The 11,341-nt window shown below is 41.1% G+C and overlaps 1 protein-coding gene across 1 annotated transcript; it reads right to left on the bottom strand.

Annotated features, from left to right (window-relative positions):
* Positions 1 to 2,755: 2,755 nt before the first annotated feature.
* Positions 2,756 to 10,222, bottom strand: LOC135543414 (inositol-3-phosphate synthase 1-A-like). Its single transcript, XM_064970651.1, has 11 exons — positions 9,946 to 10,222; positions 8,052 to 8,174; positions 7,803 to 7,964; positions 5,981 to 6,113; positions 5,437 to 5,630; positions 5,152 to 5,301; positions 4,859 to 5,074; positions 4,444 to 4,608; positions 4,128 to 4,241; positions 3,845 to 4,062; positions 2,756 to 3,683 (listed from the first exon to the last, which is right to left on the bottom strand). The coding sequence occupies exons 2-11, from the start codon at positions 8,163 to 8,165 to the stop codon at positions 3,494 to 3,496; spliced, it is 1,656 nt and encodes a 551-aa protein (XP_064826723.1). The 5' UTR covers positions 8,166 to 8,174; positions 9,946 to 10,222; the 3' UTR covers positions 2,756 to 3,493.
* Positions 10,223 to 11,341: the final 1,119 nt, after the last annotated feature.

Raw genomic sequence — 11,341 nt, 5'->3', positions numbered from 1 at the left:
AGTAGAAAGAAAAAACCCGCTCATAAAAAACCCACATTCATCAGTAATATGGTGCTCAGTCAGTTTTCTCAATTGCCCTAGAAGCAACAGAACATACAATTTAAGAACATTTTGAAGATTGTTCCACAAATAAGGTGCAAGAAAGATAAATCTGCTTTTAGTTAACTCGGTTGAGACCAAATTAATATCTGGATTTAGCCATCCCTGAGACTGGGTGTAGAAACTAGTATGTCTAAAGGTTAGTAATGATGTTAGGTACAGTAGGCCTTTTTGTAAAAGGGCTTTTATAAATGAAAACATAGCAATGTAGCAACCTACATGAGGGCCAACGAACCTTCTGGTAACAATGCAGTGGCGAATACTAACATTGTCATCCGTAATAAAGCGCAGTGTGCTATGATAAACTGCATCTAACTGATTTAATGAAGTGGCAGCTGCTTTCATATATATGGTGTTGCCATAGTTTATGACCAATAGGAACAACGACTGAGTAATCTGCTTTCTACTTTTTTAGCGATAAGCAGGACCTATTTCTATAGAAGAAGCCCATTTTTATAGGGAAGAAGACCATTTTATGCTCAGCTTCTTAACTAACTCCTCAATATGCTTTTTAAAAGACAGCTTTTCATCAATCCAAAAGAAGAGTTGTTTTTATATGGCTAAAGGAGAAGGATTACCATATTTATTGTCTTCAGGAAATTAATTCCAAATCTTTTGATGTGTGTGTAGCCTGGGAAAAAGAATGAGATGGTCAAATCTATTTCAGTCATGGGTTAATAAGAAATTCTAAAGATGTTATTATCCGATTCAAAAACTATTTGGACCTTCGGGTACAATCCGTTAAATCAGATCCTCAATGAAGATAGATTGCCTTGAATATGCTACTGGATAATGAAGAGTTTTGGCTCATAGATTTATATGGACCGAATAATGACAATCCAAGCTTCTTTGAAAATATTTATAATAATCAAATTTATCTCCTTAGAAACAAATAACTCTATTGTAATGGTAGGCGGTTTCCAATAGGACTCGTTTTACTGTGGATATAGATACTTTTGTACCTGTTTCCTCCAGCATCTTCACAAGGTCCTTTGCTGGTGTTCTGGGATTGATTTGCACTTTTCGCACCAAAGTACGTTAATCTATAGGAGACAGAACGCACCTCCATCCTGAGAGATATGACGGCTGCGTGGTCCCATGGTGTTTATACTTGCGTACTATTGTTTGTACAGATGAACGTGGTACCTTCAGGCATTTGGAAATTGCTCTCAAGGATGAACCAGACTTGTGGAGGTCTACAATTGTTTTGTCTGAGGTCTTGGCTGATTTCTTTTCATTTTCCCTTGATGTCAAGTAAAGAGGCTGAGTTTGAAGGTAGGCCTTGAAATACATCCACAGGTACACCTCTAATTGACTCAAATGATGTCAAGTAGCCTATCAGAAGCTTCTAATGCCATGACATCATTTTATGGAATTTTCCAAGCTGTTTAAAAGCACAGTCAACTTCGTGTATGTAAAATTCTGACCAACTGGAATTGTGATACAGTGAATTATAGTTGAAATAATCTGTCTGTAATCAATTGTTGGAAAAATGTTGTGTCATGCACAAAGTAGATCCTCACCGAGTCCTAAACGACTTGCCAAAACAAACTATAGTTAACAAGAAATTTATGGAGTGGTTGAAAAACTAGTTTTAATGACTCTAGTATTAAGTGTATGTAAACTTCCGACTTCAACTGTATATTACGGATTGTGTCTCTAAAAGAAACTTTAAATTGCAATGTGGTCTCCAGGTTTAAATGGGTGGATGGTGAAGTTCATGTGCTTGATGTAACATATCCTGGAAAAGTTGAGCAATCTTGCAACTATTAACTTCGAATCAAAAGCAAAATATCTGGAATCTTGACACAGTGGAAAGGGAAAACACCCATCCATTTAAGGGAAGACTTCCCTGATTCTCTACTGATATTGCAGTTTCCACATTTATTCCATGACTCTACCATCTCCAGGAGAATCCCTTTTCAAATCATGGGGGGGGAAATTCACATTATTTGGAATGGCAAACCAGATAAAGTTAAACGAGCATATTTATATAACCCATATGAGTTTGTAGGGTTAAAACTACTAAATATTACGGCATTAAAACTCTTAAACCCCCCCATTGTATCTACATCCAAATTGGTTTTCTAGCAAGCTACTAAGAGGCCCATCCTGTTTGAGTGGGCTCTTTGCCTTTTTGCATATTAAAACCGTACATTTTCATTGGAATCACAATGGATCCCTGTTTTAAAAGTATTACAATTTCATCCTCCAGAAAAGGCAGATCTAATTTTACTGCAAATAATATGGTGTACTGATTGAGGGGGAAAAATTGTTGTCAAAAGGTTTGACAGCAGTACTGTATAAAAATCCTAGTCATTTGGGAAGAGGTTTTTGATGTCCCTTGGCGTCGGGTCTATGAACTGACAAACAACAATTGACACAATCGTTTTGTTTCAATTTCAGCTATTACATAAAATACTTGCTACAAAAATAATGCTCAATATATATGGGACATTGAACAGTCAGCCTTGTGCAGACTTTGCCACGAGGAAGCAGAATCACTGGAATATATTTTCTGGTTCTGTCTATTGGTGGCTCTCTTTTGGAGTCAGGTCCAAGGGTGGTTGTTATGACATAATATCAGGGACATGGAAACTGTATTGTTAGGAGATCGATGTTTCTTCAGATCAGTCAATGGAAGATATGATTATACTCTTGGGTAAAGTATTTATTTTTTTGGCAATATCTGTAGAAATGTCACAAGGACTCAAAATACATCGTAAAATGGAGGGATGTATTGCAAAAGGAAATATAAAATGGCTTTATACTGGGAAAGAGGGGTTAATCTGTGGACATTGGATTTTCAGAATGAATGGTGGATTGGCCGCTGTGGGTGAAAATCCAGCACTTGAAGGGGAAATTAGGAATATATGTATAATTGTTTAAATACAGGTATTGCAGATGTGAGCGAAAATAGCTGTAAGTAGCAGTAGAAGTATTGTTGTCCGTTAGTTTACTCCAAGCAGGTTCGGGGTGGTAGGGTAACATTGCATTTTACAAGTCATTGGAACAAATATAAGAACAGAGTTTGGTTAAGTTTGTATGTATATGAGCAATACGAGTCTAAAACCACAGAATATTAAACTGGTCATTCAAAAGTTACAATGGTTTGAGCCCATTTTTGCTACTGTATGCATCTTACACAACCAGGCCAAATAAAACATACAGTATGTTGTGTAAAGAGTTTGGCTCACTTTCTATGGATCTAATTTAACTGCACTGTATAAGTATCTGAATAGGTAATAGTGTGTAACCCGTGGAAGAGTGGCTGCTGCATGTGCAACAGCTAATGGAGTTCCTAATAAACTAAACTATGGATGTAATTGTTTCTCTATGGCTGTGGACACTTCTAGAATCTTCCCCGTGATGACAGAGACCTAATGTGCAGCCATTATCCAATCGTTGCCTCTTTCACCATGTGTGCGCAGACACCATTCTGTTGGGAGGCGTGGTAACCGGTGCTTAGGACCATCTTGGTAGCCACATTGTCGTAGATACGGTTGTCGTGGCGAGGAAGGAAGCCCCTCTGCAGCTTGTGCTCCAGGTGCATGTGGTTCTGAGGGGGGAGACCAAGGCACGCTCTGAAAGGGAAAAGGGATACCTAGTCAGTTGCAAAACTGAATGCATATAACCACAGAGACCGGCACAACATTATTATTGGACAAGAGAGACAGGAAGTTCAGTAACAAACATTACGATTGGTGACAAATCCCTAACCAGACAGGGTGGTAGGTGTTCTGACCTCATGATGTTCTCAATGCAGGCTCTCTGTCTGAAGTAGGCATTGACCAGCGGGGCCCCAGGGGGGACGAGGGGAGCTTTACACATGAAGGAGAGGATAGCCAGGACACTGTGGAAGGACTGGAAGGTCTCTGATCCTTGGGGCCGAACACATACACGCTGACACAACTCTGTGAGGAGGACCAGGTCCAGGATGATAGGACTGGCTAGCAGAGAGTCCTGGAGAGAGACACCTTTGTTAGAAAAATCAGGTGGAGGTGTAGGTGTGTGTGTGTGAGACTCACCTCACAGGTGTTGTGCATTGCGATAGTGTTGGTTCCTCCCATCATGATCTCAGAGGTGTATTCATCCATCGCCCTCTTACTGTCCCCCACATACGGCACATACTTAATCACCACCTACACACACACACACACACACACACACACACCGCAAGAGTCAAGTATTTCTCAAGAAAAACTACAGATACTTTCTGCCCCTTTAGTAAAACAAAATGCAGTGCTATTGATATCTACCAGGTATGAAAAAACACACACATTCTACTCTTAACTCAGATCAGGTGTCTCTGTGTTACACACACACACAAAAACGCAAACTTACACAGTGGTCAGGTTTCTCCCCTTTGCGGTACAGTATAGGGTTGGAGTTGACCATGTCATCCACCACATTGCTCTTGGAGATCTCCTTGGAGCGGAACTGCTGCGGTGCTGAGAGGTTCATACCATCATTGTTGCCAAGGTGATTGTAGCTGACAATGGAGGTGGGCTGTTATGGCAACAGACCGCAACACGTTATTGTACAGTCTGGTATTAACCTAGTGTTTACACACATGAAATTGCCCTTATACCTGGGTAATATCGTTGTAATAACAGTGTTTTATCATGTTGTATAGTAATTTTAGAATAACTTAGTAATTGTATAATTATGTACTTCGTCATTATACAAGTGGAACGGGGACGGTTCATATAACAGAAGTACGAATAAAGTGAATTAATGGACTGGGTCGACCTCTCACCTTGATCCCAGCACTGATGAGGAAGTCGACCAGGACTGACTTGATCTTTGTCTGACCAGACTTGAAGTCATCTCCTGCTATGAACACATTTCTCTCCACAGCCAGCTCTATCGCCCCAGGGACAAACGTGTTCTGGGGAGAACCGTTAATGTAGGCACAGCCCTCCAGGATACTGGCTACGGCAAACAAAGTAGAGGGAGACACCTCCCCACCTGACTGATAGAGACCGAGAGAGTGTAAAAAAGAGCGAGAGAGTGTAAAAGAGAGAGAGAATAGATCTGTCAGATCTCTACCTGTATGGCAGCCAGGAGATTCTTGGCCGTGTCGTTGACCCCGGCTGTGAGGTCACAGAAACGTTCTGTGTTGGCCGTCCACAAAACGATGACCTTCTCCACGCCGCTTGAATGCCGGAAGTCCTGAATGTCTGCTCTGATCTGCTCCACCTGGAGGGAGAGAGAGGAGAATCCCTATTCAGACACACAGAGACACATGGGGTCTATGGGGTAAGAAATAAGGGGTTAGGGGACAGGGTGTACGAGGCACACACACACACACACACTACTTGGGATTGGGCGTACCTGTTCAGCCATGGTCCCTTTAAGAATATTGTCTGCTCGGCCCGCCTGGTTGGCAGCTATGAATTCTGGGATATAGATGGAGGCTCGGGGTCGGAGGCAGCTCATGTGTGGGCGGAGCTTCTCCTGGAGGGACCAATCAAGGACCTCGGCTCTCTCCATCGCACTGCCCAGGTCCATGGATGAGATGTCCCAGCCTGACACACACACACTCTTTATTTAATTAGTTAGCTAACGTTTTACAAACCTAATGTATCTTAAAAGAAAACCTGTCAGACAGGCCCAAAAGAACGTAGAGGACCAGTTAGACTAGAGAACCAGAGTTGTGTACTGTAACTCTGCCTCCAGGGCAGTGCTGGAAAATGGTGCTAGATAAAACTGATAGAGTTAAACAGGAGGTTAAATAACCAGCCTGGCAGACAGACATTCCACATGGAGCCTCTTACCTTCACCACAGTGGCCCCTGAAGAACTGACCTAGGGTCAGCATTCCTTCTCTGGTTACATACAGACACACACACACACACACACACACACCACTCCTTTACCATCAAAGACTATATCATTAGGGTGCACCATCGGTAGGAGGTCACGGAACGGAATGTTAACTTCTTTTCCATCTGGCCCCGGCCCTAAACACACAGTTGAGGACTGGAAGAGGGAACCGTAGTAGTTGGCTTTCTGGGAAGGGGAAGGGGGGTTAGAAAAGGGGGAGAGGGTAATAAAACAGAGACAGAACAAAAATAAATAACAAGTATTGAATAATAGCACATTAAATCAGTGGTATTCAAACTTTTTCTACAGGGACTCCTTTTTTCCCCACCAGAATTTCACCCAACCCCACCAAAATCTAATGACACAACCTTAATTTACCATTTAGCCTAGTGGTTAGAGCATTGGACTTGTAACCGAAAGGTTGAAAGATTTGAATCCCCGAGCTGGCATGGTAGAACTCTGTCATTCTGCCCCCGAACAAGGCAGTTAACCCACTGTTCCTAGGCCGTCATTGAAAATAAGATTTTGTTCTTAACTGACTTGCCTAGTTAACTTCTCTAGGGTAGGGGGCAGCATTTGGAATTTTGGATGAAAAGCGTGCCCAAATTATACTGCCTTCTACTCAGGCCCAGAAGATAGCATATGCATATAATTAGTAGATTTGGATAGAAAACACTAAAGTTTCCAAAACTGTTAAAATAATGTCTGTGAGTATAACAGAACTGATTTGGCTGGCGAAACTTGATAAAAATCCATTCAGGAAGTAGGATTTTTTTGTTTGTTGTAGTATTCTATTCAATGCCATTACAGTATCCATTGACTTAGGACTCAAATTGCAGTTCCTATATCTTCCACTAGATGTCAGCCTTTAGAAATTGTTTCAGGCTTGTAGTCTAAAAAATATGAGGGAGGAAGAGCAGTCTAAATGAGTGGACCCTGCCGTGTCACAGAGCTTTTTCATGCGCGCAACCAAGAGAGTGCCTTTGTTTACCTTTTATATTGACGATGTTATTGTCCGGTTGAAATATTATCGATTATTTAGGATAAAAAACAACCTGAGGATTGAATATAAACATATTACCAGTTAGACTAGAGAACCAGAGTTGTGTACTGTACCTCTGCCTCCATGTTTCTATTAACTTTTCAGATACAATTTGGATTTTTTTGTCTGCCTGTTGTGATTGTGTTTGAGCCCGTGGATTATTGAAGAACACGAACAAAATAGAGGTTTTTAGATATAAAGAGAGACTTTATCGAACAAAAGGAACATTTATTGAATAAATGAATGTCTTCTGAGTGCAACCGTATGAAGATCATCAAAGGTAAGTGATTAATTTTATCAATATTTCTGACTTGTGTAACTCTTCTACTTGGCTGGTTACTGTTTGTAATGATTTGTCTGCTGGGCTATGTTCTCAAATAATTGTAAGGTATGCTTTCGACGTAAAGCATTTTGAAATCTGACACCGTGGTTGGATTCACAAGAAGTTAATCTTTAAACCTATGTAAAATAGTTGTATCTTTTCTGAATTTTTATAATGAGTATTTCTGTATTTGAATTTGGCGCTCTGCAATCTCACTGGATGTTGGCTAGGTGGGACGCTAGCGTCCCAAATATCCTAGAGAGGTTAAATAAAGGTAAAATAAAATGTAAAAAAATATAGAAGGTAAAGGACTGCCTGTGTTGTAAACATTAGTGTGTCAGTCAATATTAATCCCTTAACACTCCACGAAACCCATCATATCAGTGTGTGTGAAGCCATCACTGTATTAGGGGTATAATGAGGCTCTGCAACAGGGGAGAGGCATGTCTTTGGAAAATAGGCCAAAAAACTGTTACAAAGTAGGATCAACGAGACACACACACCACCTTACCTGTTCTCCAGTTTTGGTTCTCCAGGTGAGTCCCAGTCTGTTGGCCAGGACAGCAGCGGTGACAGTTGTCCCATTGTTTCCTCCCCAGCCAACTAGCATCACCCCCAGCCTGGGGACACGTCGCTCAGTACAGAACTCAAGCTCACTAACAGAGGGGGTCACCTGGAGGGGTGGAGTCGAGAGAGTTACACAGTTAGAAATTAGATAGGTGATGCTGTGTGTGTGTGTGTGTATGTGTGAGAAACTTACTGTGAGTGTGTCTCCGTCCCTGCGTACAGCAGTAGTATGGTAGCAGTATTGAGCCTCGATGTGTGTATCTGTGTACTTCACATTGGGATTGTTGATACGAATGTTCTCAGTCATGACTGCAGGCTTGAGAGAGTGACAGAGGCAGAGAGACAAAAAGAAAGAGTGAGAGTGCAACAGGAGAGTTAGGGGAGATATTAAGACAGTTAGCCAAGGGGTTCTTTGGCTTCATTTATTTATTTGAATAACTTAATTTCCACAAATAGAGCACTTATTTTTAATTTGTAAAAAAAAAAAAAAAGTATAGACTTAATAAATTTATACGGTAGCTAACGATGCAAATAAAAAAAGTTAGCTAGCTCGCTTAACATTGCCAATATGGTCAAACTATCTACATTAATAAGTTTAGAGGCTAATTGTCAAAAGCGTATTTGTCATCTTTTGATTGTAAAGATGAAACGTCAGTGGTGAAACGTCACAACTGGAGTAACAACATTTTCTCCGAAATTCTCACTTGAATTACGACTTGGAGGGTCGTTCAAGTGAAACGTCTCAGTCGGAACTCCGCACTTCCGATAGTGACACGCCACGAGCCACGACTGTAGAGTTAGCAACAATAGTCAAATCAAAGGTTCGTCTGCAAAATAAAAGTCCTGCATTGAAACTGATGCAAACCGATAAATAGTGGAATCATGCCACAATTGGACTGGATAATGGTGAAAATGGTTGGAATGTCGTTATAATTTCAACAAAAGACAATAATTAATTAATTTTAGAATATACAGCAAAATCAATTTAAATCACGCTGTGGATGTAGGCTCAATAGACTTCAAAATTGCATTGGGGCTTCAAATCAAATTTTATTTGTCTCATGCGCCGAATTGAACAGGTGTAGGTAAACCTTACAGTGAAAAGCTTACTTACAAGTCCTTAACCAACAATGCAGTGTTAAGAAAATACCTTTAAAAAAGTAAGAGATTAGCATAACAAATAATTAGACATCACAGTAAATAACAATAGCGTGGCTATATACAGGGGGTACCGATACAGAGTCAATGTGCAGAGGCACCAGTGTCGAGGTGAGTACTTGGCTTTTCCACAGGGGGTACTTGAGAAGACTCATGAGACCATAGGCATACTGGTAAAATCCACATGAAGGGGGTACTTCAGGGGTTCTCCCCCAGGCAGAGCAAAATTCAGTTGATGGTTTGTAAACTGAAAAAGGTTGGGAACCACTGGTATAGAGAGGAGTGGGGACAACTCTCGGGAAGGAAGTAATAGAGCAACCTTAACCAATAACTAGCCACCTTGTCAAGAGGTTCTGATCTCTTGGCGTAGCAGTTTAATGATATTGGCTTGATAGTCGCTGGGTCAGTGTTCGAATGCGTGTTCGGGCTACCCCCCAAAATCGCCTGAGATGCAAAAAAAATCATTGTATTGCTTTGAGTCTATTTTAGCCATTACTGGAGTGTGTTTGACAGGTCATTACTCAACGTTAACGGGGAAAAACTAATGGCACAAGCAAGATTGCTTTCATTTTAGGCTGGCGACTCGAACCCAATCGATCCAGTGACAATAGGCGAGAGGAAACACAAAGGAAATCTATGGCTGAAAAGGAGAAACCCTCAGCTGGTCAGACTTGACACGCGAGTTGATGCTTATACACTGTACAGCCTTACCGTTAGATTGTGAATGCATGACATGGAGTTTCAGGCGAATCGGTGACACCTACTGTAGCCTACAAAACACAATTCTCAAGAGTAGCCTGTGTATGCACAGATATTAGCATCGTAACTCCTATTGCGGAACCTTGACAGTGAGAATTGACTTTAGTAGTAGTAAAAAAAAAAAAAAAGCCTAGTACGCAGTTAAAGCCTGCGCACTTTGGTCTACTTACCGTGTAATACGTTGGAGCCAGGAGATGGAATTGTCTCTTCTAAACAACAATGATAGGTTACGGAAGGTTCTTCGTTGATTTGATAGCTTGTTTAGATTTTTTTCTGTTATATTTAATCGAATAGCCTAGTAAATCGCTCGTTCTCATGCGCAGACCAACCTCTTCAATTCGTCAAATGAACCGAAGTGAAATGAAGGTGTGATGCACCAATATTGCCATTGCGAGTGCATGAGGATATCCCTTAGCCCTGTTCATTTATAGATAGCTTAGTGGTAGAGCCGGACTGGCTACTTGTAAGCAGAGGAGTGTCTATGCAAAATCCCAGACATTTACATATACAGTTGAAGTTGGAAGCTTACATACACTTTAGCCAATTACATTTAAACTCCGTTTTCACAATTCCTGGCATTTAATCCTCAAAAAAAAAATCCTTGTTTTAGGTCAGGATCACCGCTTTATTTTAAGAATGTGAAATGTCAGAAAATTGTAGAGAGAATGATTTATTTCAGCTTTTATTTCTTTCATCACATTCCCAGTGGGTCGGAAGTTTACATACACTCAATTAGTATTTGGTAACATTGCCTTGAAATTTTTCAACTTGAGTCAACCGGCCCATATCTCCTGACAGAGCTGGTGTAACTGAGTCAGGTTTGTAGGCCTCCTTGCCTGCACACGCTTTTTCAGTTCTGCCCACAAATGTTCTATAGAATTGAGGTCAGGGCTTTGTGATGGCCACTCCAATACCTTGACTTGGTTGTCCTTAAGCCATTTTGTCACAACTTTGGAAGTATGTTTGGGGTCATTGTCCATTTGGAAGACCCATTTGCGACGAAGCTTTAACTTCCTGACTGATTTCTTGAGATGTTGCTTTAATATATCCACATTATTTTTCGTCCTCATGATGCCATATATTTTGTGAAGTGCACCAGTCCCACCTGCAGCAAAGCACCCCCACAACATGATGCTGCCTTCCCTGTGCTTCACGGTTGGGATGGTGTTCTCCGGCTTGCAAGCCTCCCCCTTTTCCTCCATACATAACAATGGTCATTACGGCCAAACAGTTCTATTTTTGTTTTATCAGATCAGAAGACATTTCTCCAAAAGGTACCATCTTTGTCCCCATGTGCAGTTACAAATCGTGGTCCGGGTTTTTTATGGCGGTTTTGGAGCAGTGGCTTCTTCCTTGCTGAGCGGCCTTTCAGGTTATGTTGATATAGAACTCGTTTTACTGTGAATATAGATAATTTTGTACCTGTTTCCTCCAGCATCTTCACAAGGTCCTTTGCTGTTGTTCTGAGATTGATTTGCACTTTTTGCACCAAAGTACGCTCATCTCTAGGAGACAGAACGCGTCTCCTTCCTGAGCCGTATGATAGCTGTGTGGTCCCATGGTGTT

The sequence above is a fragment of the Oncorhynchus masou genome, chromosome 7 (assembly GCF_036934945.1).
Source record: "Oncorhynchus masou masou isolate Uvic2021 chromosome 7, UVic_Omas_1.1, whole genome shotgun sequence".
NCBI lineage: Eukaryota > Metazoa > Chordata > Actinopteri > Salmoniformes > Salmonidae > Oncorhynchus > Oncorhynchus masou.
The sequence above is the reverse complement of the archived record's forward strand: the minus strand, read 5'-3'. Positions and strand labels throughout refer to the sequence as shown.